The sequence below is a fragment of the Acanthaster planci genome, linkage group LG02 (genome assembly GCF_054643075.1).
Source record: "Acanthaster planci isolate LZ-2023a linkage group LG02, COTS_SCS, whole genome shotgun sequence".
Taxonomy (NCBI): Eukaryota; Metazoa; Echinodermata; class Asteroidea; order Valvatida; family Acanthasteridae; genus Acanthaster; species Acanthaster planci.
The window spans coordinates 4,901,645-4,927,401 of NC_141778.1; the positions used below are offsets into that span (position 1 = coordinate 4,901,645).

Genomic DNA, 25,757 nt, shown 5'->3' on the forward strand with positions numbered 1-25,757 from the left:
AGTGAGATCACACGGTCAGTTTTAACCAATCACTGTGTATGAAAAGGAAGTGCTGATCACTGTAGATCTGTGGTGTGAGAGTTACGAAAATACAGTGTACTAGTACATACGTGTACATAGAAGTGTAACATGTACAATCTACATGTGTGGCCAAAGTGTGCTGTCAAGGGACTCCGACACAGAGGTTACGTGTAATTGTCTACCATCCCTTTGGACTTATTTATTCAGAACAAATTGTCTATGATATTTTCTTGATTTCATTGATATGGTTGTGATCTGAATTGTTGTGAAGCTTAATTTAGCACATCTAATCTAGATAGTGGTACATTGTTATAAACAATTACCCGAGTTCTTTTTTTCACAGTTGCTCTTCTGAGTACCTACATGTACATGTAGCTCTATGCCGTCATGCTACACTGTGAATAAGCCTGGATGTCTTGGAAGGAATTTTTGGGGGTCAAAATTAAAGTTTTAGTGGAATTTCAATGTCACCTCATCAATGAAAAGTGGCACTTTATAAAGCTCACCTGATTGGTTTAAAGTGCAGTCATCAATATTCATTTCACTGAACTTCATACCAGTTGATGTTTAATGACCAGTCGCTGTTAACGTGGGAGTGATCTGTCATAATCAATATTTTAAATAGTGTATGCCATGTGAGTATGACAAAGTTTTTTTCGGGCGGGTTTTTACATATAAATACAACAGAGCACTGTTTTGGCCAAAGAAAGGTGCAAATAAAAGCATTTTGGGGGAAAAAATGTTAGCTGTCTCATGGTTGGGAGATAAAAAACAATAATAGACCTAAATCTTAGAATGTGATCAGTTCTTCACAGCATGCAGAATTGATATCATATGGAATTAGCTTTAATTAAACTTTAAAGTCATGTTGTTTTTATATGCATTTAGTTCACTTTTTCAATACATGAATGTGTACATGTAATAAGGAATAAATATCCCCAAAATGAAATGTATTGTGCTAAACTGCAATTGACCAAGACCCTTTGCCTACAATTGACATACATGTGATGGATTTACTGAATCAACGATCAAGCAGAACAATGACCTTTTTAATATGTGAATATTCAAGCCCTTTTAGCTGCTTGTGAAAAGCATTTAGGCCCAGTCCCAAGACCCTTTGCCTACAATAGTGGGGTTTTTTTTGGGGGGGGGCTTGTTTGTTGGGGGGGTGCAACGTATATGTATGGATATTCTTTATGACTAAATTTAGCTACAGCTCTTGGCACTGCTGTATTGATCGCAAGGAAACAAAGGTATTACGTACCTTCCCAGTTTTGAAATTTGTGGTGAGATCACTGACTGAGAATGCTCGGCACTTAATTGGTTTCAAATCTTGTGTTTACATCTACAACCAGCTATGCTTAAAAAGGAAGTGGTATCATTTACATGTATGTACATGTAAATTTACTTTGAATCATGTTACATATAAAAAAAGTAATGACATACACATGTAGGAGTCTGCTTTTTGTTATATTGAATTTGGGTATCCATTAATTGTGGATTTGCAGTTTTATGCCAAACAACAGCTGCAACTTACATTAATTGCTGTAAACTTAGAATGCAATCCTCACAAGCATTAAATTACATGTATGATTATGCTGTCACTGTCTCTGTGGATTAAAAGCAGAGTAATGTAGGTGTCCTTTGGACACAAACTTACATGTACATGTAATGTTGTGATGCCATTTTTACTTACAAATCCTCAACAAAAATTGTTCTTTATTTTTAGAGAGATTTTGTTTTGCTACAGCAAGGATGGCTCAGGTTACTGAGTACATGTAGACACACCCCCTGTCACTTAATTAAGAAGGGGAAGGAGGTGTGTGCAGTTTTCGTTTGAATATCATCTGCATTGGCCACAGCCTGTCCCCACCACCTTCAGAGCATTGTTTACGTTTATTTTATTTTATTTCTGTGTGCTCATCTAACATGGCATGAAGTGCCAATTTCTGCATGTTTATGAATGCATGAGAGTGAAGAAGATAGTGAAGGATTTTTCAGTATTAGAGGAACATATAGAAGAAAAACCTCAGGTACATATTCCATGGAAACCCTATGGAATTAGGTAGGAACTGAAAAACCAATTCAACTTCGGACTTTGATGGGATTCCAGCCAAGAAAAAGAAGGTGAGGAAGGAGCCACTGTACCAACCTGACTCCCTGTGAGTCAATGCCCAACCCAGTTTCTCATTGTGGGGATTTCCAGGCATTTGTATTTTTTCGGGGGCGGGGATCTTTTGTTCATTTGTTAAAAGCCACCATGCTACTGACAAAGCTGTGAGCAATATCTGGGGTTTCAAATTTGCACAATGCCCAGAGTACTGCCTGAAAATGTTTTCAGGTAAAATCACACCAGTTTCCCATGGGAAAGGCCCGTTAATTTTATTTATTCATTCATAAATTGTTTATTTTAACAAAACATGACTCAAGCCGGTGAGTAAGATTTGAACCTTTGGAAGAGACATGAATAATGGGTGTGGGGCTACACACACTCTCTCTCTCTCTCTCTCTCTCTCTCTCTCTCTCTTTCTTTCTTTCTTTCTTTTCCTTTCTTTTCCTTTCTTTCTTTCTTTCTTTCTGTTCATCATGACATGAGGTGCCAATTTCTGCATGATTTTCAATTCATGAGTATGAGGAAGACAGTGAAGGATTGTTCAGTCTTAGAGGTATCGGTAAGAGAAATACCCCAGGTAGATATTTCAGGAAAAATTGACGGAATTAGGTGGGGACTGACAACCCAATTCAGCTGCTGAATTTGGTGCATTTCTAACCTACTGTTGTCTGTAAAAATAGAAGGCACAAAAGGAACAGTTGCGTGCCAACCAGGCAGTGACGCCAGTGGGTCGTTTGCTCATCGAGGGAATTTCCAAGGCTTTTTATTTGAGGACGGTTTTTGTTGATCATTTATTGAATGCAGCTGCACCCTGCACAATGTACAATGAATTCAAACATTTTGAATTCACACAGTGCTCACAAGTGTACAGTACATAAAGCATGAAGTTGTTTACAATTACAGTTGCTCCCAATTTAAACCTGAACAAAGACAGTCTGCTGAGTGGGAAAGGTACGGTATTTCTACATCAGAATTTATTTCACCAATGGGAAAAAGGAAGCTCTATCAGTGTTGTAACAAATGTGGTCCAAGAGTGTTCTACTGCAATGATTTTGTTGATCAAAATATGCATTTGAATTTAAAAGAGATTTATCCCCCACCCAAAAAAGATTACCAGCAGTCCCCTTACGGTATCAGTGCAGTGGCATTGGAAACCAAAAGTGTCTTTTAAGTTGATGGATCAGTGACTTGTGGAAAGTGGTTAAGTGCCCGCTTATATTGTAGACTTAGGCAAATTTGAGCATAAATCATAGTTAGCTGTTGACAAAATCATTTCTTAATTTTTCCTAGGATTACTGTGATTCTGAGAAGAGTGAATCTTTCATTGGACATATCATAATCCACTGAAACAGCAAGAATTAGCGCATATCACCTCTGTGATTGTGTCCTGTAATAATCTCCATTTTCTTACCATAAATGACTGAATGCACCCCCAAAAATGTCACTTGTTGAAAGTGACCAAGATAAGAGTGACCATGATGAAGATAAGTTGGAGTCAGAAAAGAGAAGTAAAGAGTCGATTACTCTCCAACCTAAAAAGCAAAACAAAGATGATAACATAGACATATTTGGGTTATTTGTGATACCTACAGATTTCATTTTCTGTCTAATTAGATACCATTAACTCTGGCATTGCAAACTGAGCACCCATGCCGCATAAGTCCATTAGAGTTCAGCAAAACAAGTTAATATGAGAAAACGGCAAGGAATAATGATACTATAGTGATAGTTTTTTATCCCACATGCTAGAACCAAATACACTTCATAGCCCCATCTGCCTTCCCTTAATTCCCAAACTTCACCTTTGCCAACCATTAACAGGGATGATCCCCAGGTTTCAGTTCCTTTCTGGAAAAAATTCCAAGGAAGCCCCCCTTAGCCTGTGATACTTGCAGTGTGCGAGCTGTTGAGGTTGGTTGCTAGGGGTACACATGCTGATCTACAATGCACATGTATGCTAGGCAGCTGGCTGTCATTACAAAAAGGGCCTAAGTTTGGGCTAGCTACATGTACATGTACCGGTACATGTGAATAGCCCTTTTTTAGAGTTTTTTTTTTACTCTTTGAGAGTGACTTTTTTCATTCTTATGCCTTAAAAGGGAATGAGTCAAGCGTCAAAGACATGCATGTATTAGTGCAGACAATAAAAGAGGAGGTAGCTGGCCTAGGAGCTTTGGGGGAGGCCTATCCTGCTTGAATCAGAAGGGTCTGCAAGTCTTTCAGTTTTAGTAGTTGAGGCTACAGGTCTTGATGGTCATTGGAAAATAGAATGCTATTCGGTGTCAGTGGAGTGGGTTTATTAGAAACAATACCATGTCTTGCCAACTGGCACAGATGCTGATTCACATGGTTTAAACACATTACTTTACCATGCACACTGTAATTTATTTGAAAAAAGTAGAACCTTTATTCGAAAACCAACACCAACAGACAAACAACCATTGCAAATTAACAAATTTAAACTATAAAATTCAAGAGTGCTGGTACAAAGCTTCTATGCTAAGTCTTTATATGGTCCCTTGGTTGAAAAATTCATAAGACATAAAAATGAAATTGCTAGTTTTATTTTGTTAAAAGTATATTTGATGTGGTTATTTTTTCGTTGTTATTTTTGAGCTTAAAGATTTAAATGCCATTGAAAATTGAAGACAGATTTGTCTGTTTTCACATTACATATATCTTTACATATCAGTCTTCTGTTTTAGAAGGTAACATTTGTCCAACTGATCTTCCTTTCCGCTTGGAGGTATACATCATTTTGGGTATATTTTGTAAAGAAATATATGATGTACATGTATATATGTATGGCAAACAGTTGTAATCATGTGTGTATGCACAGTTAATTCATTTCAAAATCTTTGTACCACTTCAGCAGTGTTGCAATGTACAGGTAAAAATACACATGTATTTATGGAAGACATCAATTTTTTCACACATTTCAGTTGAAATTGCACACCAGTCCTCTGTTGTAGTGTACTCTGTACAGTACATGTACATGTCTCATAAAGTACATACAGCTGTGGTATTCACAGCCAGGGAATGTAATTTTCCTGTATGTATCTATTTACTCTCTGCCTTATTCTTCTCTGTCATTTCTCTTGTATTACTGCCTCTGTGTTTTTGTTCTCAGGTTATTATTTTTCTCTTTTTTGGTTCCTTGTTCACATACTTTTTCATCGTAACTGTCAGTGTTGTAATACTCGTACTCGATACTCGTACTCGAGTACTACTCAAGTACCAATTTCAGAGAACTCGTACTTGTACGCGGATGTCCAAGTACTCAAACTACAGTTCTTGTACTCCGGCTACAAAATACTCGGACCTCGACATCCAAAAATTGTACTGGAGCATCAAAGTACTCGTACTCGATTAACAGTACTCGATAAAATTCCTTTAAGTTAACTTACCACGGCCGTTAAAATAAGGTACAAAAATATTGAACCCAATCATTCAATACGGTTCTGACAAAGAGAAGGCCGAATGTGGAACCATTAACGAATATGGCCCATTCGCCGTCTGTGTGCGTACTTAACCAATCACGTATGCAAATTATATTGTGGTACTCCAGAATGGTCCCGCTATTTACTTGGGCATTGGTAGTCTGGTTCCTGGACCCGAAAATTCTAATGATGAACCCAGCATACAGAAAATCACAGGCATGTGAATAATTGAGTCTGGAAAATAGACTTTGCCGCGCCGTGCACGTTGTGTCAACTGCTGCAACGCACATGTAGTGACCGTGACATTGCTAGCCAGATCACTTGTTCTTGTAGCCATGTCATCTGCATTCGGTGTTTCTTTTACACAGTGGCAGGTTTTAGAATCTCTAAAGTAAGATAAAACTACTTTGGAATTAGAAGTACTTGTACTGTTACTCGGAATTAGAAGTACTTGTACTTGTACTGGTACTCAGAAGTGCAAAACAAGTACTTGTACTCAGAAACCAGTACTGGTACTCTGCTGGCAAAGTACTCAGCCTGTCTCTGTGCTCGGCGGTCAAATTACTCGGCAGTACTTGGTACTCGGAAAAAAGTACTCGACTACAACACTACAACCCATCCTTTCACAATTACTAATTGTGAAAGGAAGTACATGTACATGTACATTTGAAAGATTTTGCACCTCTCAAACATAGTCACATGCAGTGTGTGCAGAGCATTACTTTCCCCGCCCATGCATGGGATTTTGTGTAATATTCACTGGATCACTATTTGGTGCCCTGCTGTACCCTTCCTTGGAATTATGCTGTGTGTGTGGGATTAAACCCCCAGTACATTTCATGTACACTGTCCAAATGACCAACACCAGCAAGACCACACTAGAGATACACACAACAATTATGGTGATGGCCGTGAGGGGAGTGTTTTCAGAGATGTCAACTGGCTGCGTATGTAGTCTGGTCAGGGTTACAGAGATGTCAACTGGCTGCGTATGTAGTCTGGTCAGGGTTACAGTCTTAGCGTGGTCCATGGATGACTGGGTGCTTGTCTGTATGGGGCAGAAGGGAGCTTGTTGGTGGCAAAGACTGACGTCAGTGAGCTCAGCCGGGAAGGCGCACGTTGCATTCGCCCGATGATGTTTGCCAATCTCCTCCTGGTACACTTGCATCCAGATGCGCAGCGGCTCCATCTCGCAGTCACAGTTCAGTGGATTTTTGGCCAGGAAAACCGTGGTGAATTTTTTTGTCCAGTTTGACCGGCGGAGTCTCTTGGACACTTTGAGGATGCTTGTCAGGTTTGTGACTGAGGTGAGCTGGTTGTTGTAGAGGTCAACATGACTGAGTCTGGGCAAGGTAGGGAGAGGACTTACAGAGATGATTTGGTTGTAGGAAAGTTTGAGGGCCCTCAGGTGCTTCAAACCTTCGAAAAGCACATTGGGAATGTGAGTGAGCTTATTACCAGCCAGGCTAAGGTGTCTGAGATTGCTCTGTCCAGCAAAAGCACCTTCAGGGACTGTGGAAAGGTGGTTGTTTTCAAGGTACAGGTATCGGAGTTTGGTCAAGTTACGGAACAGATCCGAAGAGATGTCAGAAATATTATTGTCACTAAGAAACAGAGTTTCAAGTTGTGGAATGCCAGCAAATGCCCTGGGGTCCAGGATTCGGATTTTGTTGCTGTTCAGAAAAAGTTGCTTAAGATTGGGCGCACCCTTGAAGGTGAAACTCTGGATCACTGTGAGGTGATTTATTTGAACATAAATGTGGAGGAGATTGACGTTGTCCTTAAATGCCCCAGGCATGATGGTTTCCAGCTCCATCATCTCAATGTCCAGGTAACGAAGGTTGGAGAAACCCTCAAGCGCTCCAGAAGGCAGAACTCTGATTTGGTTGTGTCGGAGGTCAAGGGTCTCGACATCGCTGCACTGGACGGGGATTGAGGTCAGGTCACGGTTCCTGCAGTCAGCATCCAGAGCCCATTCAGTGTATTCGCAGAGTGCAGAACACTGGTAGGATGGATCCACTGGCTGCAAGAAGGCGATGCCAGGACAGAGAAGAAAAAGCACTGTTGAAACACCCAACCTGGTATCCTGTGCAACAAAATAAACCAAAATGATTTCAGTAATTGGATCCAGAATTGAAGCCTTCACGTAACCACTTGCTGTAATATCTAGCACTTCATCGTTTACATGCATGCACTGGTGTACGGTATACATGTATTTGAAGGATGGTCATTAATATGCATTTATAACTTCTGACCAATTGAAGCATTGTTTGCTGTGGCTACCCCGTTTGACCTCATGTCATTAGAGTAAATATCGTAAGGGTGCACTGAACCAATTCAAGCTCGATTGAAAATAGTGTAAAATCAACCAAGTTTGGAGCCCCATGGTAGGCAACTGAAGTCCCTGAGGCCTCTCAAACAAAAATCAATGTGTTGTTTGGTCCTTCAGGTTTCATTTAATTTTCAATTTTTAGTAGGTTAACCAATGAATTTTTAAATTATCCGCCCAAAAAAAACTCACCCCCCCGAAAAGTGAATGTTGCCAAGCCCTCCCAGCGGCCATTTTTCAAATGACATCCCTCACCTTCCTCGGGCTCTTCTGACTAGTTTTCAATCCCATTTTGTCTGCTTTGCCCCCAGATGGGTGCCCCTGAATCTACAGAGATGATCCTGGGCCATACTGACAAAATCCCACCATCTCTTTGCCCAAACAGACCCCTCTTTTCAAAACAATTTCAGGGGTACTTTTTGTGCACCTCGGCCTGGCGGAGAATTTTCCTTGAATTAGGACACTGCACCCGTAATGTCAGCTCACCAGCATTAGATGGTTAACAGTTATTTTATGTATAGTGATACATTACACTTGTATCAAACTGTTACATGCACATGTACATGTAGGTGCAAAGTTTCTCTGCACACTATGCAGTCCTCATACCCATTGTCACATTGCTTTTAATGTGAGATGATTGCAACATCTGCATCAAAGGTTCCAATTCCCATGGAACAGTTTTTTTTTAAATATATCTTCAGATCTATTTGTAGACCTTTAATAGGAGAAGGCAAGGAAAGTATTAAATTACCTGTCTCATGGTTAGGAGGGACACAATGCTGACCATTACACAGTATATCTTTTGCCAATTTTTTGCAGTACACTCAGTTGATTGCTGTTGCCGTTACTTTGCAGAATGGGTTTGATCAGAGCTGTGTGCATATTTATACAGTTCACCAAAGACAGTAGGTGGGATTTGGATTCTAATGATCCCCAAAATAATTGTGGGGGAATATTTCTAAAAAAAAGAAATTTGTTTTCACTATACAGATACATGTAAACATTGTGTTGCAGTTATCGGATGCAATGATTAAGTTGTATATTCAAGAATTGCTGGCTGTTGTGAAACATACATGTACCAGCATTATTGATTTTGTCCAGTGTGAAATGTGGAGTGCGGTTGGATTCAAACAGTGACGTTGTCAGCATATTACCCAACTGACAGTCTGTGTAAGGTAGTGCACAAATTCAGGCTGGCTTCATTGAAGTACATGTAGGAATATCAGTTGCCTAATGTGACAGTACACTGGACCATTGTATTGAGTTTGGTTTGTAACCAGTCGTAAATTGTCAGATTATTATGCATAGATTAAGTAACACAAAAACTACAGAAACAGATGTCTTTACTGATGCAGTGTTTACCACATGTGTCATCTTATGAGCCAATGAAAGGACCATTTGCACATGTTCTTTGGTGCTGACCCTGCAATTAATAAATTGACTGCTGTCTTTTTAGGAAGTTGAAACTTGATCAGAATTCTACTTGTAACGTACATGTACAAAAAAAACAAGTCATCTCCTTAGCAGCCTTTTAGTCTGTGCATTTTTTTAGGCATTTTTTAAGCACTATTTAGATCTACAGTAAAATTGAGTTGTATTTTCTATCACTTGAAAAGTAATCTCAAGAAAAACACCTTTTTAAGTATCACCAGCACCAGATTTGCTGTGTGCTTGTGCTCGATGTATGGAAATGTAGTTCTGCTTCATCCCACACATGCATGCATCTTCCTTGATTCACTCACAGGGATCACCATCAAAGTCATTGAATCCTTTTTAACCCGCACAATTTTACTCAGAGGGAATTTCCATTCAGTTTTTATTTGCACCCATTAATGAAGTAAAATTTCTCTTTGCTGCAAAATTGCAGGATTCTACTCTTGGGTCATGGGCTTTTGAAGACTACCCGTGTAAAAACAATTTTTGTAAAACTTCAGGGAAAATAACAGAGGCATTATGAGGAATCATTTGATGAAAATGCCTGTTAAAAATTGCACAATTAAGATTCCTTACCATGTTTTGCTGTTCCAGTTTGACTGGTAGTTGAAAAGTAGTTAGGCAATGTGGAACAGGTAGCAAGTCAACTGAATACCCATCCAGGCAGATAGGGAAACTACATGCAATGTTTGGCACCAGGAATCTAAACTCTATGGCTCAATGACTGTTTGAAAAGCTTAAAGCATAGTAACAGTGTTGTCACAACTGACGCCCCTCCCACCGAGAAAACATGACCCTGCTTCTTAAAAGTTGAGCCCGGTGATTATTCAAAATGAAAGGTTGATGACATTTAACGGGTGACTGAGGCGGACCTTGGATTTCCCAATTTTTTTAGAGCAGTAGTTTGAAGGGCTTTTATCACTTCTTGCACGCGATGTTTTCATGTGCTTCCAGGTGTTTTCTGATAATTTTTTTGGAAATTCCCCTAAAAACCTCAGCCTTTTGGGAAATTACAGGTATTATGTCATGTATTGTGTCCATCTACACATACATGTACATGAATGCCAATAGTCAACCAGCATTTGCTGTAATATTCCAAGTGCACTCATGCAGAGCACTGTTTTGGTTTCCATCCTCCAATACAGTATTTTTGCCAACTACTGGTAGCGCCTAAATATAGTGATTGTAAAGTATTGGTATCCAGTCACCATGGTCATAGGAGGCTAGTTTATAGAAAAGATTTGCAATACAAGATCTTATGATAGCACTTCACACACACAGTTTTCAAATTATTCTGACTTTGTGTTATAACTCAATGAGCGTGCACGTACATGTTCATACATGTATATGTGAGATGTAAGTGGACAGGTACATGTACCAATGCCAATACACATTATAAAGTTCAAGTTAACCTTCCACAATACCAGTACATGTTCAAAAATTGGTTTACCTACCGAAGTGCCTACACTTACTTACATACGTGTATACACGGAATTTCATTTAATACTTTACCCTTTCAGCCTCTCACGTCTTGTCAAACGCATTTACTGTGTTTTTGTTTACTTGGGCTGCATTGTTGTGTCGCTATATGGTTTACATGATCTTGAGGTATTGTATTCAAATTTACTTAATATTGGCATGTTCCCAAGGTCATGTTGTTGACGCTTGGGGGTAAAAAACCTATAGCTGGCATGGCAATTTCCAACAAAGTTAACATTTTTCACTAAAACCTGACCATAAAACGTTGTCGCAAATGTATGTTGCACACATTGTGCCTAGTATCATTGGCTATCTTGTCATTGTCAGGTGTCAAAGGTTGTCCAGACACTGATCTTTTTAGCATCAAATTTGGGACCCGCACAACTGCTTTGTTGGTTGATTTTTGCATGTACGTATCTGTTTTGTATGTGTTTTGTGTTTGATTCACTGAAGTCCATGGCAGTTCATGTATAAAGAATGGGGGAGGTCCAAACCAAATTTTCATGCCAAAAAACAGATGGAGATAGTTCACCAGAAAAGGATTATGTCACTATAGAGAACCTAAATAAAATATTTCTTTTCCTTAAGAATTACTAATGAACCACAACTGACTACATGTATGCTGTAACTGATAGAAGAAATGGAGAGCTATGCTACGTATTTTAAAACTTTCTTCAAATTGTAGAAAGCTGCCTCTCAGCAAATTCTCTTTTTCATCTTTTTGATTTGTTTGGCTTTGGTTGATTCATCTTGGTGTTGGAAACAACTTTTGGGAAGGCAACTGTGCATTAACACCCTTCCCCGTTTTATGGAACAGTCTAAAATGTCACTAACAGTCCCATTGAGTTTCGTTACTTTTCAAATGCACAGTGCAGAGCTCTTCAGAACCCAGCCTATTGTGTACCGGTACCCTGTACCTAGGTGATAAGTGATAACAGTGAAGTTGTCTAGTCCAAAGAGCATTGAACTGAAACCCCCACGACAAACAAGTAATTGAAACATACATTGGCAGACAAATTACTTCTGATCAAAACCAACTTGGGAATGAAAAAGCAGAGAACCATGTCATGATTTTCACAATGAAACATATAAATGTACCTCTGAAGTTTCCCGAGTTATTTGACTGCAGTTGTGACAGTATAGTGCTGTGGAAAAGCATTTTGCAGAAAAGAAAATCTGTAAATATAGCAAACACAAAATAACAGACATGGGAAAAGCTTTGTGCTGATTTCCTTTAACCAGGAATAAAGCTCGCTACTCAGGTGCTCCTCATCTTCTTATTTGAAAGTGAGATATTGGACACTGAGCCTGTGTTGGCATAAAAGGTTGTGCTTAGCAATGCCATATAATTGGATCCAGACATTGGAACTTGGTGGGCTATTTTTTCTGAAGGTGGTGGAAGACAAGAAAAGAATAGCGGGCAAATGCTAGTTCTACTCGCCTTGAGCAGAAACACCTCCTCAGTGAAAATAGCCATATTAGTCGGGAGTATTCATTTTGTTGGAAATGTTGCAACTGTAACATGCTTTCATAGTTGGCTGTGATCCAGCAAAGTTCAGTTCAGACCAAAGGAGCCTCCGTTGCTAAGAAAATTGCGCCCTCTTTTGCTCCAGCTTGAGGCTCATAGGTTGGAGAACACTGGTTGATAGAAGACCCAGTAAACCTAGCACAGGATCGACTTGTGTTGAGGAAGGTTATGGTCAACTGCTTTTCGGCAGCTGAATAGTGGTGAACATACACACAGTTTACTTTTAAAGGCATTTGTGTAGACCCTTTTTTGCAGTTGCTACCGTATTCAGTAATGATTTCTCTAACTTGACAAGGAATGAAGCACAAACCCCCCCGTAAAAAGTAGATACTGTAAGCCCCCTAATTTCAAATAAAATTCAGCTGTAAATATTGAAAATTGAATTAAAGTGACAAAGTACTCACGCCATTGCTTACTATGACGTGAGTACTTTGTCATGTCCAGTTTGCTTTTGCATATTTATAAATCTAATCTTTACTTGTAATCCCTCTGTTTTCTGTATCATTTCATTAAATGTTCATTTCCTCATTCAGAGTAGGATGCATTGCATTTTGTCACTTCAAACAATTTTTATCTTAAAAGGTGTATTGTGTCTGTGTGGATGGTTGATTTCATTACAAGTTGATATTGCTTCAATTTTCTTCTCACTACATGTAGACAAGTACAGCAGTATCAGAAAGAGGTGCGCAGCTCAGATGCGGTCAAGTTTGCTCTCAAGGCCTTCTCCGCTGTCAGCAGCAACAACTATGTCAAGTTCTTCAAACTCGTTAGGTGGGTGGATTCTTTAACAGAGGGGTACGATGCTGAAAAGACCATGCACTGTCATAAAATGATTATACCAGTAGCACAGAACGCACTGGTTTGTAATTTCTTCCCTTGCATTTCAAGTGAAGGCAACGTCAGTGACTTCATAATACTGATTCTTTGATTGACAAACAAATTTTGGTCATCATTTGCCCAGCATACTTATTATTCTCGGAAATCTTGTGGAAATAAGGAAGTGTGATTGTATTTTACCTACATGTATATCGTTTTTTCATTTTCCACTTCTGAGGAAACACACACATGTGAAGTGTAATTTGCTTGAAATGTTCTGGAGATAGTTGCTTTGAATTCCTCATTGAGGAATCACAGCATTGACTCCTCAAATATGTTTTGCATTACCATGATTTCCAGAAATGGTTATTTGACTGATGGAAGGAATGACTTGTTATGAAAATGTTTCATCCTTTGCGGAAAAAAAAAATCATAATTTAATGAAATTTCCTTGTGTAAAAGGTCAGCGACCTATCTCAGTGCCTGCATCATGCACCGTTATTTTATGCAAGTACGGAATATGGCACTGGATGTGATGAACAAGGCCTACACCATCAGCCAAACCAGAGGATCTCGCTTCCCATTGGCCAACATCACAAACACACTGGCATTTGATGACCAATCACAGGTGAGCATTGGCAATGTTAAATCCTCATCTTCCTTTTAGGGAGTAGAGTTGAAAGACAATATCTGAGCATTTCTTAACTTTTCGACTCTATTTAACCGTGCAAGGGGGTTGTTTGCATCACAAAAGATGTGATGTATTCTACATGTACATGTGTGTTAATGGGTAATTGCAAATTTACTGTCTGCCAGTTTTATGCAGATGAAAATATGGCAATGCAGTCTACATTTAAGTCAAACATCTGTAAAGTTGTGTAAGCCAGAGTCTTTGAAATGCTGCCACATCGGTAGCTTCAAAACCTTATCTGCAGTTTCATTGGTACCCGCTATTACTGTGCGTGTTGTAACAGATGTTTTTTAACCCAATGTGAAAAAATCATCCTATGTTGATGTTTGGGGCATGGTTTTAATACAGAAAGCTCATCAGATCCACTGGGCTGTTGCTTTGACGCTAGAAAATTGTAAGACTGTCTCTAGCTATAGAGTGTCGTAATGCATCTGCCTGTGTTTTCTGCTACAGTGTCTAGACAGTGACATTCTTTGTCCAGTTGACATTTTCGATAATTTGTACAGTACATTTTTTTGTTTTGAGAACTCCGGAAACATCACTCAATGCTGTGTTTACTTTTTAACACCCAGGCTTTAGAGTTCTGCCTGTCTCACAATCTGACCGTGGAGGACGAGATGGTGCAGTTCAACCGTGCTGCCTTCCAGCAACCAGACATCACTCATTCAGTAGGGAGATCTCACAGGATCATTGAAACCAAGAATGCCATGCCCATCGGAGAGGTACGGATCCATTCCAGGTTTCCTTCGCTCAGGTTTTGCCTTAGAATTTTAAATGCAGAGCTTTGTAATAAGCAGATTTGGAAGTTTCAGGAGCTTTTCACTTCGTACACTCATCCAATCTACTTGTTTGCTCGACGAACCATCATTCGTAATGTATTGAAACCGTTTGAGAAGAGAGTCCTGGACTGGTTTTCTCAGGAGCACCGTTGAGGAGAACCTGTAGTAATTTATCAGTGGTATTTTCTCGCAGAGAATGTTAAAAATGTTGTGGCAGCACAAGTTTGCAGCAGCAGGTCTCAGCCTCAACCATCTAATTTCATTGGTCTTGTACACTTCCTTGAATTCCTGGAGATGATTGTGTTGAAGTTGGCTGCCACACAAGGCATCCTTTTTGCAAATATCGCTCCATGGTGGAACCTCAAGAGAGTACAATATAAAGTTACATTGTAATACATTGACAAATGCCATTCAAATCTTTTAGAAATGACTCCGAAGATCTGCATTGTGGGGGTTCCACTTAGTTACGGTAAGTGGCTAGTCTACATTGTTGTTGAAAAATTTCCCACACCTAAAAATGATAATACTAGGGCTAGTTCATTGTGAAGTAATGCTGTCCGCAGGTGGTTGAGAGGTTTCTGTCACGTTTTAGTGACATCTGTAGAATATTCAAAAAGCAAATTGGGAGCAAATGTGACTTGATATTTTCTAATTTTGTAGGTGGTCAATGGTGGGCCCCTGCCGCCAGACATTATCCACAAGACATCCTCAAGTTTTGATGAGAATGGCCATTACAAAGGCTTCACAGTTGTCACCATGGAAGGAGCAACACCAGAGGACAAAGAACTGACGGCCTCAGAGCAGGCAGCAAGCACCATCAAACCTGTGGATGGCACAGCCGTTGTAGTGCAATCACATGTTCCCAGTGCATTCCCGCAGTCAGCCACAAAACCACCACACTCTAACATGGTATGATGGCAACCCTTAGAACTTCATTGACTTCCAAATCATGCGTTTGATTAAAAATGTTGGTTCATTTCTTGTCTCAGTAAGTAATTACTAGCTACTGAAGAAAAGTGACCAATCGGAGTCGATAAATACTCTTGACTTTGATGGAATTTAGCCTTGAGAGATGTGAAGTTTAGCATCAGCTGTATTTGATTGCTGTTCATATAATGTGTTCATTTCACAGCCAAATGGAATGATATCTGTAACAAACCAAAAATTGTGGGCATAAGTCCCACCATAGCAAGCTCATAAATTTGTCCAATGTTCTCTCAGACAGCATTTAGTATACCAGTTCTTGTAAAAGGTCTGGGATGGCTCAAACTTTTACTTAGGGGTGTGATTTTATCATGATATTTTTCTTCAGATTGCCGGATGTTTTACCAAAAAAATTTGGGATTTAAAAAGTGGAGTGACTCATGCTTGACTACTTCTGTGCATTTTGTACAAAAATTCCAAGTACAAGATTCCCCTGATTTGGACCATTTTGGAGATAAGTTGTTTGCTTCATCTCCGTACTTGACATTTTGCAAATTTCGCATCATCTCCAATGTCATTGTTATTGTTAAACATTAGAATGAAAAAAATCACACACCCAATTCAAAGTACCTTTAATTAATGATTGTACTTAGTTTGAGTTAGATTTTGATTTTATTTTTAATTATTTTGTATAAAGGAGGTAAAGGAGGTTGCCAGGAGCATGTTCTTGGAGGTGATTGATGAGCTGGTGAGAGACCTTAGTGAGAACTTCTTGGGATGGATCCATCTCATCCAAGTTGGCTCACTGGAGATTCTGCAGGATGCAATTGAACGAGCAGTATCACCAATGATCAGAGAGATTGCTAATGAAGTCATTGAGCAGGAACAAGACAGGTACGTGGTCAAGGACCTAGAGGGTTGACAGATATCAAGATGTTGTGTTTTCTGATTGTCAGAAACATGTATCGGTATCGCTTGGGTTATTGACAGTAAGCCAGACATGCGTCTAGATCCCTTCAAGTAGCATAGTTACTGTTAATAATAAGGTAAACTGTATATGAGGCTCAGAGGTAGAAAAACCTCAAGGAGCACTAATTTGCAGCTAGAATCAGGAATGTTAGTCGTTAGTCTAAGTTCATGTGACACCCTGGAGGCTGGCACCACAGGGAAAAACGGACCAGTACAAGTAACAAAACAGTGGGCTCCTTTAATCTCTCACCAAGAATGCTTACATGTATTTGTTTCCCTTGACATTTCCCTGCCAATCTGGTAGAAATATTCTTCCTGCTTAACATGTCTACTGTTGTGGATAGTAAGCTATGAGACTGTCAAGTTACTGGTATGTATGTAGATCATACATACATTGCCAGAGTACACTGATAGGCGAGTGTGTTACATGCCGGTTGATCAAATCAGTGAAGACTTATTCAAAAAAATGTTACATTTTACTTTGCTTGAGGGTACCAGGAAATGAATTTTTCTTAGAATCACTTTTTGTGTATCTCTGTACTCTTCTTCCATGTATGAAGACTGTTTGACATCTTTTTTGAGTTATGTGAACTGAATGGTGCACTTTTTGAAACATGAAAAATTTACCAATCATTTCTGGACAAATGAGGGCGCTTTTGCTTTGATGCACAAGTAAATCCAGGAAGACATGATTGAGGTTGCATGTTTTCATGTTCAAATTGTGAACCCCAAATTTACTGTCTGGGAACATTTCTGTGAAAAAGTTTTTTGCTGGATTATTGCCATATACTTGACACAGAAATGAATTGCCAAAGAAAATAAAATCTGCCATATCAGTGGTTAAAAAAATCTAGAAATTGTCTGTGCACAAATCAGTGCAACATTGAGATTCAGTGCCTTGGATGACATCATGAATATGCAAATAGCATTAGCATAAAACCAAAAAGCATCAAAATATAGGTTAAAATTGCAAACCAAAAATTTAAAATCAGGTCAATTCAAACCCAAAGATGCAATTTCAAGGGTTCTTGGTAAAATTTATGAAAAATATTTCTATTACCTGGTTCCTTTAAATGCAAACCTGTGAGAAAATAAGCCTCAACAACATTATGCAATCAAAAAAAAACACTGGAATATGAACTTTAAGTTTTGTGAACCTGCGCACAGGTTTCAGCTGGAACACTGCTCTTCTGTAGAAGGTAGAAGACCCCGCAGTGGCTTCTGAATGATGATGATGTGCCATACTTTACCGTCCTTAATAGATGATCTTCCTGCATCAGTTGTTCTTGTGATTGATATTAATTTGACATTTCTTCACTTTGTTGCTGTCCCCACACCGTTGAAATGGAAAGTCAGTTTTTACAGACAATGCCATGGAGGCTACTTATCATCCATGGATACCGAAGCTGTTTTAAACCTACGTAAACTTGATCCTAAGCTTTGAAAATCCCAGTATTGATGGCTCTTTTTGAATTAATTGACCTGCCAAGTCATTGATAAAACCCCATTTGTCGTTGTTAACTTGGAATGATAAGATGAAGAGTGCTGAAGATCAGTAATGAAAAGGTTACAACTTGGTGTTCAGACACTGTCTTAAAACTCAGTCAGTGTCTCCCCGATGTTACACCTCACCAGGCTTCGACTGGCTGAGATGGCTGAACAGAAGGCAAGAGAGGAGAGAAAGAGGCAGGCCATGTTGGAGAGGAGAGAGAGAATGGAACGGACAGCTAAGGACATCGTGGAGGAGACGGTGAACACCGTGGTTGATGAGGAGTCAAGGGTGATTGGTACCACTGAGATAAGGTACGGATCCTGCCACATGCAAGGAGCCACATGCAAAGGGCCGATTTTGACCCTTTGGGCCGCCATTTTAAAATTTTTTTAACTAACAAACTCAACGATGGAGCCAAGTTAGTTTATTTAAGAATTTTCTATTGATTCGCGTTGAGTTTGTTTGTTTAAAAAAACCCGGGCGACCAAAAGGGCCAAAATCGGCCGAAAGGGTCAAAATTAATTTTACAAAAAATAAAGTATTATACGTCGGAACCAAATTTGTTTCAGAATTTTTCTCATGATTTGCATTTAGTTTCATTGTGAAAAATTGAAGTAAACTGCTGGCGACCTTTAGTTTGGACAATTTTGTTTCTTTTTTTTCCAAATTATTTTGTATTTTGATTCACTGTTTTCACTTTGGGAACTTTTTGGGGCATATTGTTTTCAGATCTTGGTTTTTTATTTTTTACATTATTTCTGTTATAAATTTTTTAGAGTTTGTTTTGTGTTTTACCATTTACATTTTGATAAGAAAATGTTTGTCAGCCGTGATTATTCATTTTTGGTGAAATTATTTTTTGCAACATGTAACTTTTATTTTTTTTAATTAAAATTTTTAATAATTTGTTTCTCAAATGGTTTTGGCCCTTTTTTGTGTTTTATTATTTAGATTTTTGAAGAGATAAGAAGATTCTGTTTGCTTGTAATTTTTTTATTTTTGTTAAAATTAATTTTGGCTCTTTTGGCCGCCCATAGACATATGGGCACTCAATGTTTATATGGCTTCCGACCACTGGCATTGCAATTGAGTCTAGTTACAAGTGTAGAATAGTGCTTGAAACCCTACCAATGACTTCAGAAGATTTGTGAGGGCTTTTTTCAGTCCACACTACAATACCACTATGTGAAGTGTTCCTAAACGGAAAGATTGGAAATTGGCAGACTGCTGCATGTGTATATGATCAAGTTGGGGAACGTGTTGCGTGACTTAGGGCACACAAATTCAGAGACATCAGAGATTAGAAGTTTGAGGGTGTAACTGCCAGGGACATGTTTTGGCAGTCATAACCAAGAATTGATTTGGTTGTTTCTCTTTGGTTACTTGCTTTGAAAGTTTGAGTACTATATACCGTCACGATTAATTCTTATCCAGTGAAATTTTCTAAAGAAAATCTCTGAAGAATTACAACTGAACCAGTTCTTGGTTATGACTGCCAAACAGCACCCCAGAGTGTGAGCTACATGTAGATCTGTCAGCTTCCTGCATATTTTAGTAAATGCGACGTTTCATGTACCTTTGTAAGTAACTTACATGTGCCTTGCTCACAGAGCCGTACAGCAGCAACTCAAGAAGGAATGCATCGAGCGCTGCACATCTGAGGTACAGCATGATCTGATTGATACCACTTTGCTGTCAGAATGCCAGCAGGTAGCTGCTGAGGTCATCCAATCAGAGACACAGCTGCGAGACCAGCGATTGGCTGAGAGTGAGCGGGCTGTGCTGATGGGACAGACAGCAAGGTACTTTCACAGGTAAGAGTGGCCAGATATGGGCAATTCACACTATGGTGTACCCACCAAGAGGTTGCCATGGAAAGGCCATTTTTCAGCAGTGCATTGGTTGATAAATCCTATTTCCCAGCTGAACGCAGGTAACTTAAACTATTTCCAATGTTTGTCAGGTAAGAAGATTTGGTAAGTGTATTTTGGGTCCTAGTTTAAATCTTTTCTTCTTTCTGTTACATGGAATGCCACAGTCTGTCAAAAAATTTTGCTAGTTGTCTACTGACTTTGTGCAACATGGCAACCATGCTTTTGCAGACCATAAACTTGAAAAATGGCCTCTCCCTGGCAATCTCTGGGTGGCACACTAAATTGGGAATCATCCCTATTGTAGAAATAAACAACAGTGAGAAGGTGCAAAATTTGAGTATTTTTCGTTTTGCAGCTGACTGGCTTATTACAGTAATTTCCATTACATGCTGTGTCCTCTGATTTGCGCTTCTGTGGCAGATTGTGTGTATTTGACTGTGTTTACAGCACTTTTGTTTACATGTACATGTACATCACTTTGCTAGACACAGCACTCAACATTGTCAGTCCCAGACACCTGCAAGCACATACATAATTGCAAAACGATATGCAAGTTACAGATGCAAGGTGGTCTTTCAGTGACCAGAAGGAAATAGCACCCTCTTGTGGTCACAGTCCCTCAGTGTGCATAGACCTGCTGTAGTGACAACATTGCCAGTATGTACATGTATACCAGTTTTCACTTCAACATTGTCTCCAAAATTTCAAGGATTGTTATGTGACCAAGGTAGCAGATGAAACTGTAATGCATAATTAATACATGTGCTTGACAGATGGTACAAGGCCTACACCAAGCGTATCCACCTCAAGCACACACTGCTGTCCTTCCCTGCTGCGCCACCCAACCAGACAGCTACTGAGCAGCTCAAGGTTCTGTGGGCTGGTAGAGAGGATGTGTCAAAGGTCACTGAGGGACACCGTCAAGGGGATGTCACATTGGACTCTCCGTTTGGGTAAAGTTTTTCAGAATCAGTTCTAGAAAAGATTCTAAACCTGTTACCAAAGTACATATTCATCAATCATAAAACGACCAGGTTAATTTGAACCCTTCTTACTTCAGGGGAATTCTAACCCACTACCCCACCCTCCAAGATCTTAGCTGTCTCACAACCAGTTCTCTATTTTTTGAATTAACATGTATTTTTGTGTTAAGAAATTTACAATGAGTATCTGTGAAGTGTCAGTTCCATCCGAAAAAAGGCTTTTTCTTTTATGATCATTTGCACTTCACAACGTCAGAAATGACGGCTGGTATCAGTGAGCACGTGTCATAAAGGACAGTTGATATTTTGACCTGACCTGATCTGTCTTGATAAAATTGTCATAAAATTGGTGTCAGAATAACGAAAAGACTGCAGAGTAAAAACTAAAGGCTCTCCACAGTATTGGGATAAAAATCTGTGGAACGATCCTGCCTCCCAACAGTGTTTGTAATGTTGACATTTTGCTTTGTTTACCTCTAGCATTGTGGTAGGCAGAGAGCACATTGCCAGATCCATCTTGAGAATCCACTACCTCAAGAACCTCCGCCAACAGCAAGCCTGGTCGCCCCTTGACCTACCCAGCATGCTTTGCAGTTCCTTCCACTCCCATCATGCACCGGGGCCAGCTGGCGGTGTCCCCAGCAACAGACAGCAGCATCATTACTGGAAGCTGGTGGTGTCATTGCCGAGTCCTGGGTCACATGACAAGGGAGTGCTGTGCGATTGGCTCAAAGCCAAGCTGCAAAGAGGGAAAATTTCACAGGAGATTCGGAAAAAGCATCTTGGGGACAACAGCCAGGTATATGTGAAAATCTTGACAACTGTTTCACTAAAAGTGGACATTTGGAGGGACTCTTTGCAGAATTAATGTGTTTGTGAGTTGTGCCACTCAGTATTTTACCTTGTAGTTCAAACTGTTGTGTAAATATTATACTTCATGAAGGTCAAAATATTCTCAGTTGTTCCATCCTTTTTTAGCAGAAGTAACATAACTTACTAAACTGAAAAAACTGTTTCCCTGAACATTTCTGACAGTGGACAGAGCACACTGTCCAGTTCTTCTCAAAACCTCTTGCACAAAAGAGATTAACATGGTCTTACATTTCCATTGTAAATCAGTCGGTGTGTTTTGTTGAAGCCCTGCCCACATTGATGTGAATCAAGACTTTTCTTTGAAAAAGTGTGGGTTCAAGAGAATGGAAAACTCTTCCCGAATCTTCATTTCATATTTCTAAATCTTCGTTGACGTCAAATCAGATACAAGTAGTTTCATTCCTGAAGCTTTTAAAAGCATTGGTGTCGTGATGCAGGATGGTATTTTGCCAGTCATCTCTCCCCCATCTGGCAAAGTATCAAGGAGTTCCAGCATAGCTAGGGAGTAAGTTACAGTGGACAGAACGAACAAAACATTCTTGTGTTATTTATGGATGAACTTTTACTGTTCTCGATTGAATGCGTGCAAGACATTTTTATCATTTGGTGCCTCATACTTGTACATGTTGATTAGGACGTTCCATGAAATATCTATTCTTAGTGGGTGAAATATTTCATAGTTGCACGTACCTCCACATTTAGAGCAGAAGTCAGGATTGGAATTAACACTGTTCATTGCATTATATTAATTAAGAGAACGTAGATGACCAGGATGCGTGATAAGGTACCAATGATTTGATTTCTTCTTCAGGTTGAGACACTCAGCCTCTACTCCTCCAAGGTGGCACACACCTCACCTAGCCAGCCGTGTACACTTAGTATCTGTACAAAGGTCACCCTAGGCTCCCTGGAATCAACAGGACGTCAAACACGGCATCAGATGCTAGGAACCAGTGGGATCCTGTTTGCACTGGATCCAACCAGCCGTAACCAGGTTAGTGAGACATAATGGGGGATACTTGGGAAAAAAAGATATAACAAGTGGAGGTTGGGGAAGATCAGAAAAATGGTTGGGAACGAAATCACCATTTAGCTGAAAATACCCTGATTTTAACCCCCCCCCCATCATTGATAGTTTATCAGTTTATTGCTCTTGAGGGCTTTGGCCCCCCACCAGAAAAAGCCTTGCCCCCTCCCCCCACATTTGCCAGGTAGGTAATGAGATCTATGCACATGTGTCTTATCTAATAACCGTAGATGGCACTGTGTACCCTGTAGAAGAATCCAGAGATGTTTCCCAGGACATCCCTGATGGCCCCCTTTAATGGTGGAAAGGATTGTGTTCAGTTTGTACAGGGTGACCATCATGGAACATTGATTCCATTCCATTGTTAACACAAAGCTTACCACCGTTGGCATGGGTCATTGCAAGTGACCAGCAAGAACACTGGTTTCGCCTACAAACAAGAGCCAGCAGTGGAGGTCACCATGCATTTACCATCTAGAACTGGTACATTGTACACGCACGGAGTTGTCACAACCAATTTTCATCAGAATGTGTACAAGCTTTGAAATTGTGTATGTGGGCACTGGACACTCAGTGATGATGCTTGAAATATCTCTCTGCCATTGTAGAGTGGAGTGTCTGTGCACATGCAGTTCCCACTATTGGTTACCGAAAGTGACTTAAAGCTCTTGTTAGGTTCCAGACAAAATGGTTTGGACACAAATTTTAGTATATTCAAACTTTGTCTCCTTAGAACTGTTGGGAGGGAGCCAAGTCCAGGCTTGAGTCCCTCTTACAAGCCAAGCCGGCATCCCCGCCACCTCCTCTAGTCATCTGCCTCTTTGATTGTCCAGCGACTGAGCATACTCAGAGTGTCTGCAAGGAGAGGCTTGGTCTTCGAGGGCTGTCTCAGATGGGATTAGTGTCGTCATATCACTTCCTGGTGGTCACTAGTAAGGTTGAAGACCCAGTCAATAGCAAAGAGGTAAATCAAGGGGTAATAACAAACTTGAAAGCATTTGGGGGGGGGGTTGGAATCTTTGCCCCCCCAAAAAAGGATCCTAAAATTAAATGTAATTTTAAATAAAATACAAAACAGCAAAGTGCACTTTGTACAAAACAACAGTGGGAGATGTCAAAATGGAACCATGTTGCAGGAAAGTTGAACACAAAATTCAAATTCCGTATTAAGAGCATCGTTGGGAGCTCTTACATGAAAGTAACAAATGTTGGCATGTTTGTGTTTTTTGTTGTGTGTTGAACTGTTTGGGCTTGCTATGTTGCGTGCACATAGACATAGTACCCAACCACCTATGCATGCTAGTGAACCAGACAGCGCATAAAACAGTGACACCATAGTCTCTCCTTAACCCCTTCGCACCGGGAGGCGGCTATAGCCGCCGTAAAAATTGAGATCCTCAGCCCGCTTTTCAGCTATTATTCTCGGCCCATGCTCGAGCGAACACGGTGAAAGAAGGCAGACCCTTGCTCTTGTGTATATGGTAATTGGTCTTTGTGCGTAGCCTAGAAATGAAAAGACCGGCTTCACAATAGTCCCCACTTTGAAAAGAGGCAACGGGAATGTAGAAGGGTGAGTAGAGCCGCATGCCACCGAACAATCAGCCTTTTCACCGTGTAATTCAAAGCGTGCAGAGCACGCAGGGCCATAAACCGAGAATTTGTGGTTTAGCAGGTGGCTTTTGTGGTCAAGCAAGGCTGGAATTCTTGGAGTCGGCTTTCGGGAAGAAATTCCCGTCATCAAGGGGTTAACAGAGATGAGCAGTAGTATATTTGTTGGCAGTTACCGAGGTTCCTTTCCCTGTCATCTTTACAGTTGGGTGAATCCGTAGAATGGCTTGCTTCTCACTGCTTACCACCTCCCCAGCTGTCTGAGGACTCTCTAAAGGGATATCTAGACACAGGGATTACAGAGTTCTTCAACTTACCGCTCTATGAAGATGCAAGGACAAGACGGGATGCCTGTCTCCCAGAGCAGGTAGCAATTAAACATCAAGATGTCCTGAAAGCACTACATTAGGGGCTTAAAACTGAAGATGTTCCTTTTCTTCTTGGTACAATAAACTCCTAACTCTTTATATCATCAAAGTCGGCCTTTTGACAAAATTCCTGATTTCATTTCTAAGTCGGCATCTGTAAGTCATCATTTCCTATAAGTTGACATGTTTTTCTCAGCCTCTTTTCCACAAAACCACAAAAATACCTCTGTGTAAGTCAGCATTGAAAAACCTTCATGCTTCGGTATCAGTTTCCTTCCCCTCGGTTGCCAAGAAGTGTCAAGTGACAAGTCCCACACTGCTTGACTGATGTCTGTTTATTAGCAGCACAGGCCATGGTTGATAATCGGCCGGCGCAGCATAAGTACATCAATACCAGTAACCCCTCTAGTGCTACACGCATGCGCTCTGTCCATTTTGGGGTTCGCCTTACTAAATGTAGTCTGGTTCCCTGCCCTAAATTATTAGGACAAATGAACCTCGTAAAATTTAACTCTGGATGTTTCTCAGCACTTCTCTGTGTAAATAAGTTTTACGGTTTTCCTTTCCATTCCATATGAAGGGCTGTCATCATGTGATTGACCTGTACAATGCTGTGGTCGGGCACCTTGCTAATGCAGCAAGCAGTGGTACCCTGACTTCCCTCTCCTGGCCTCCTGCCGAGTTTACCAAGACTGATGGACAGACAGGTACAACAAAAGACATTTAACCACATGCTGCCGGGTGGTTTGAAAAATGCAGTGCACACATACGAGCAAATTTCAAGATTTTCAGTTTTTAAAAATCTTCACAAATTCATAATTTCAACTAATGGACGTTTACACCCACCCACTCTAGCCTGACAGACAAAATCTGTTGACACCCGAGTATTTCAGCCAGGCCTGCAGCCTTGTAAAAAGAGCCAAGATTGTGCGGTGTTATATAACTTTCTTTTGTTTATGAACCTGGCACAGTGCGCTGCTGACTTCTTTTCAATAGGGGCCAGATTAGT

General features: G+C 40.1%; 2 protein-coding genes across 3 annotated transcripts in view; one reads left to right on the top strand and one right to left on the bottom strand.

Annotated features, from left to right (window-relative positions):
* mcm3ap (minichromosome maintenance complex component 3 associated protein) overlaps positions 1–25,757 on the top strand; it is a 78,668-nt gene that overhangs the window by 43,043 nt on the left and 9,868 nt on the right. For both annotated transcript variants that reach the window (XM_087132907.1, XM_087132908.1), the window contains exons 12-24: positions 13,002–13,115; positions 13,623–13,788; positions 14,424–14,573; positions 15,291–15,539; positions 16,252–16,448; positions 18,159–18,326; positions 19,626–19,829; positions 20,663–20,842; positions 21,353–21,671; positions 22,557–22,739; positions 23,506–23,736; positions 24,586–24,747; positions 25,329–25,455. In XM_087132907.1, coding sequence (XP_086989033.1) covers positions 13,002–13,115; positions 13,623–13,788; positions 14,424–14,573; positions 15,291–15,539; positions 16,252–16,448; positions 18,159–18,326; positions 19,626–19,829; positions 20,663–20,842; positions 21,353–21,671; positions 22,557–22,739; positions 23,506–23,736; positions 24,586–24,747; positions 25,329–25,455 — 2,450 coding nt within the window. The remainder of the gene's footprint in view (positions 1–13,001; positions 13,116–13,622; positions 13,789–14,423; positions 14,574–15,290; positions 15,540–16,251; positions 16,449–18,158; positions 18,327–19,625; positions 19,830–20,662; positions 20,843–21,352; positions 21,672–22,556; positions 22,740–23,505; positions 23,737–24,585; positions 24,748–25,328; positions 25,456–25,757) is intronic.
* LOC110989489 (uncharacterized) lies at positions 4,518–10,092 on the bottom strand. The gene is made up of 2 exons (XM_022253894.2): positions 9,914–10,092; positions 4,518–7,660 (listed from the first exon to the last, which is right to left on the bottom strand). The coding sequence occupies exons 1-2, from the start codon at positions 9,914–9,916 to the stop codon at positions 6,293–6,295; spliced, it is 1,371 nt and encodes a 456-aa protein (XP_022109586.2). The 5' UTR covers positions 9,917–10,092; the 3' UTR covers positions 4,518–6,292.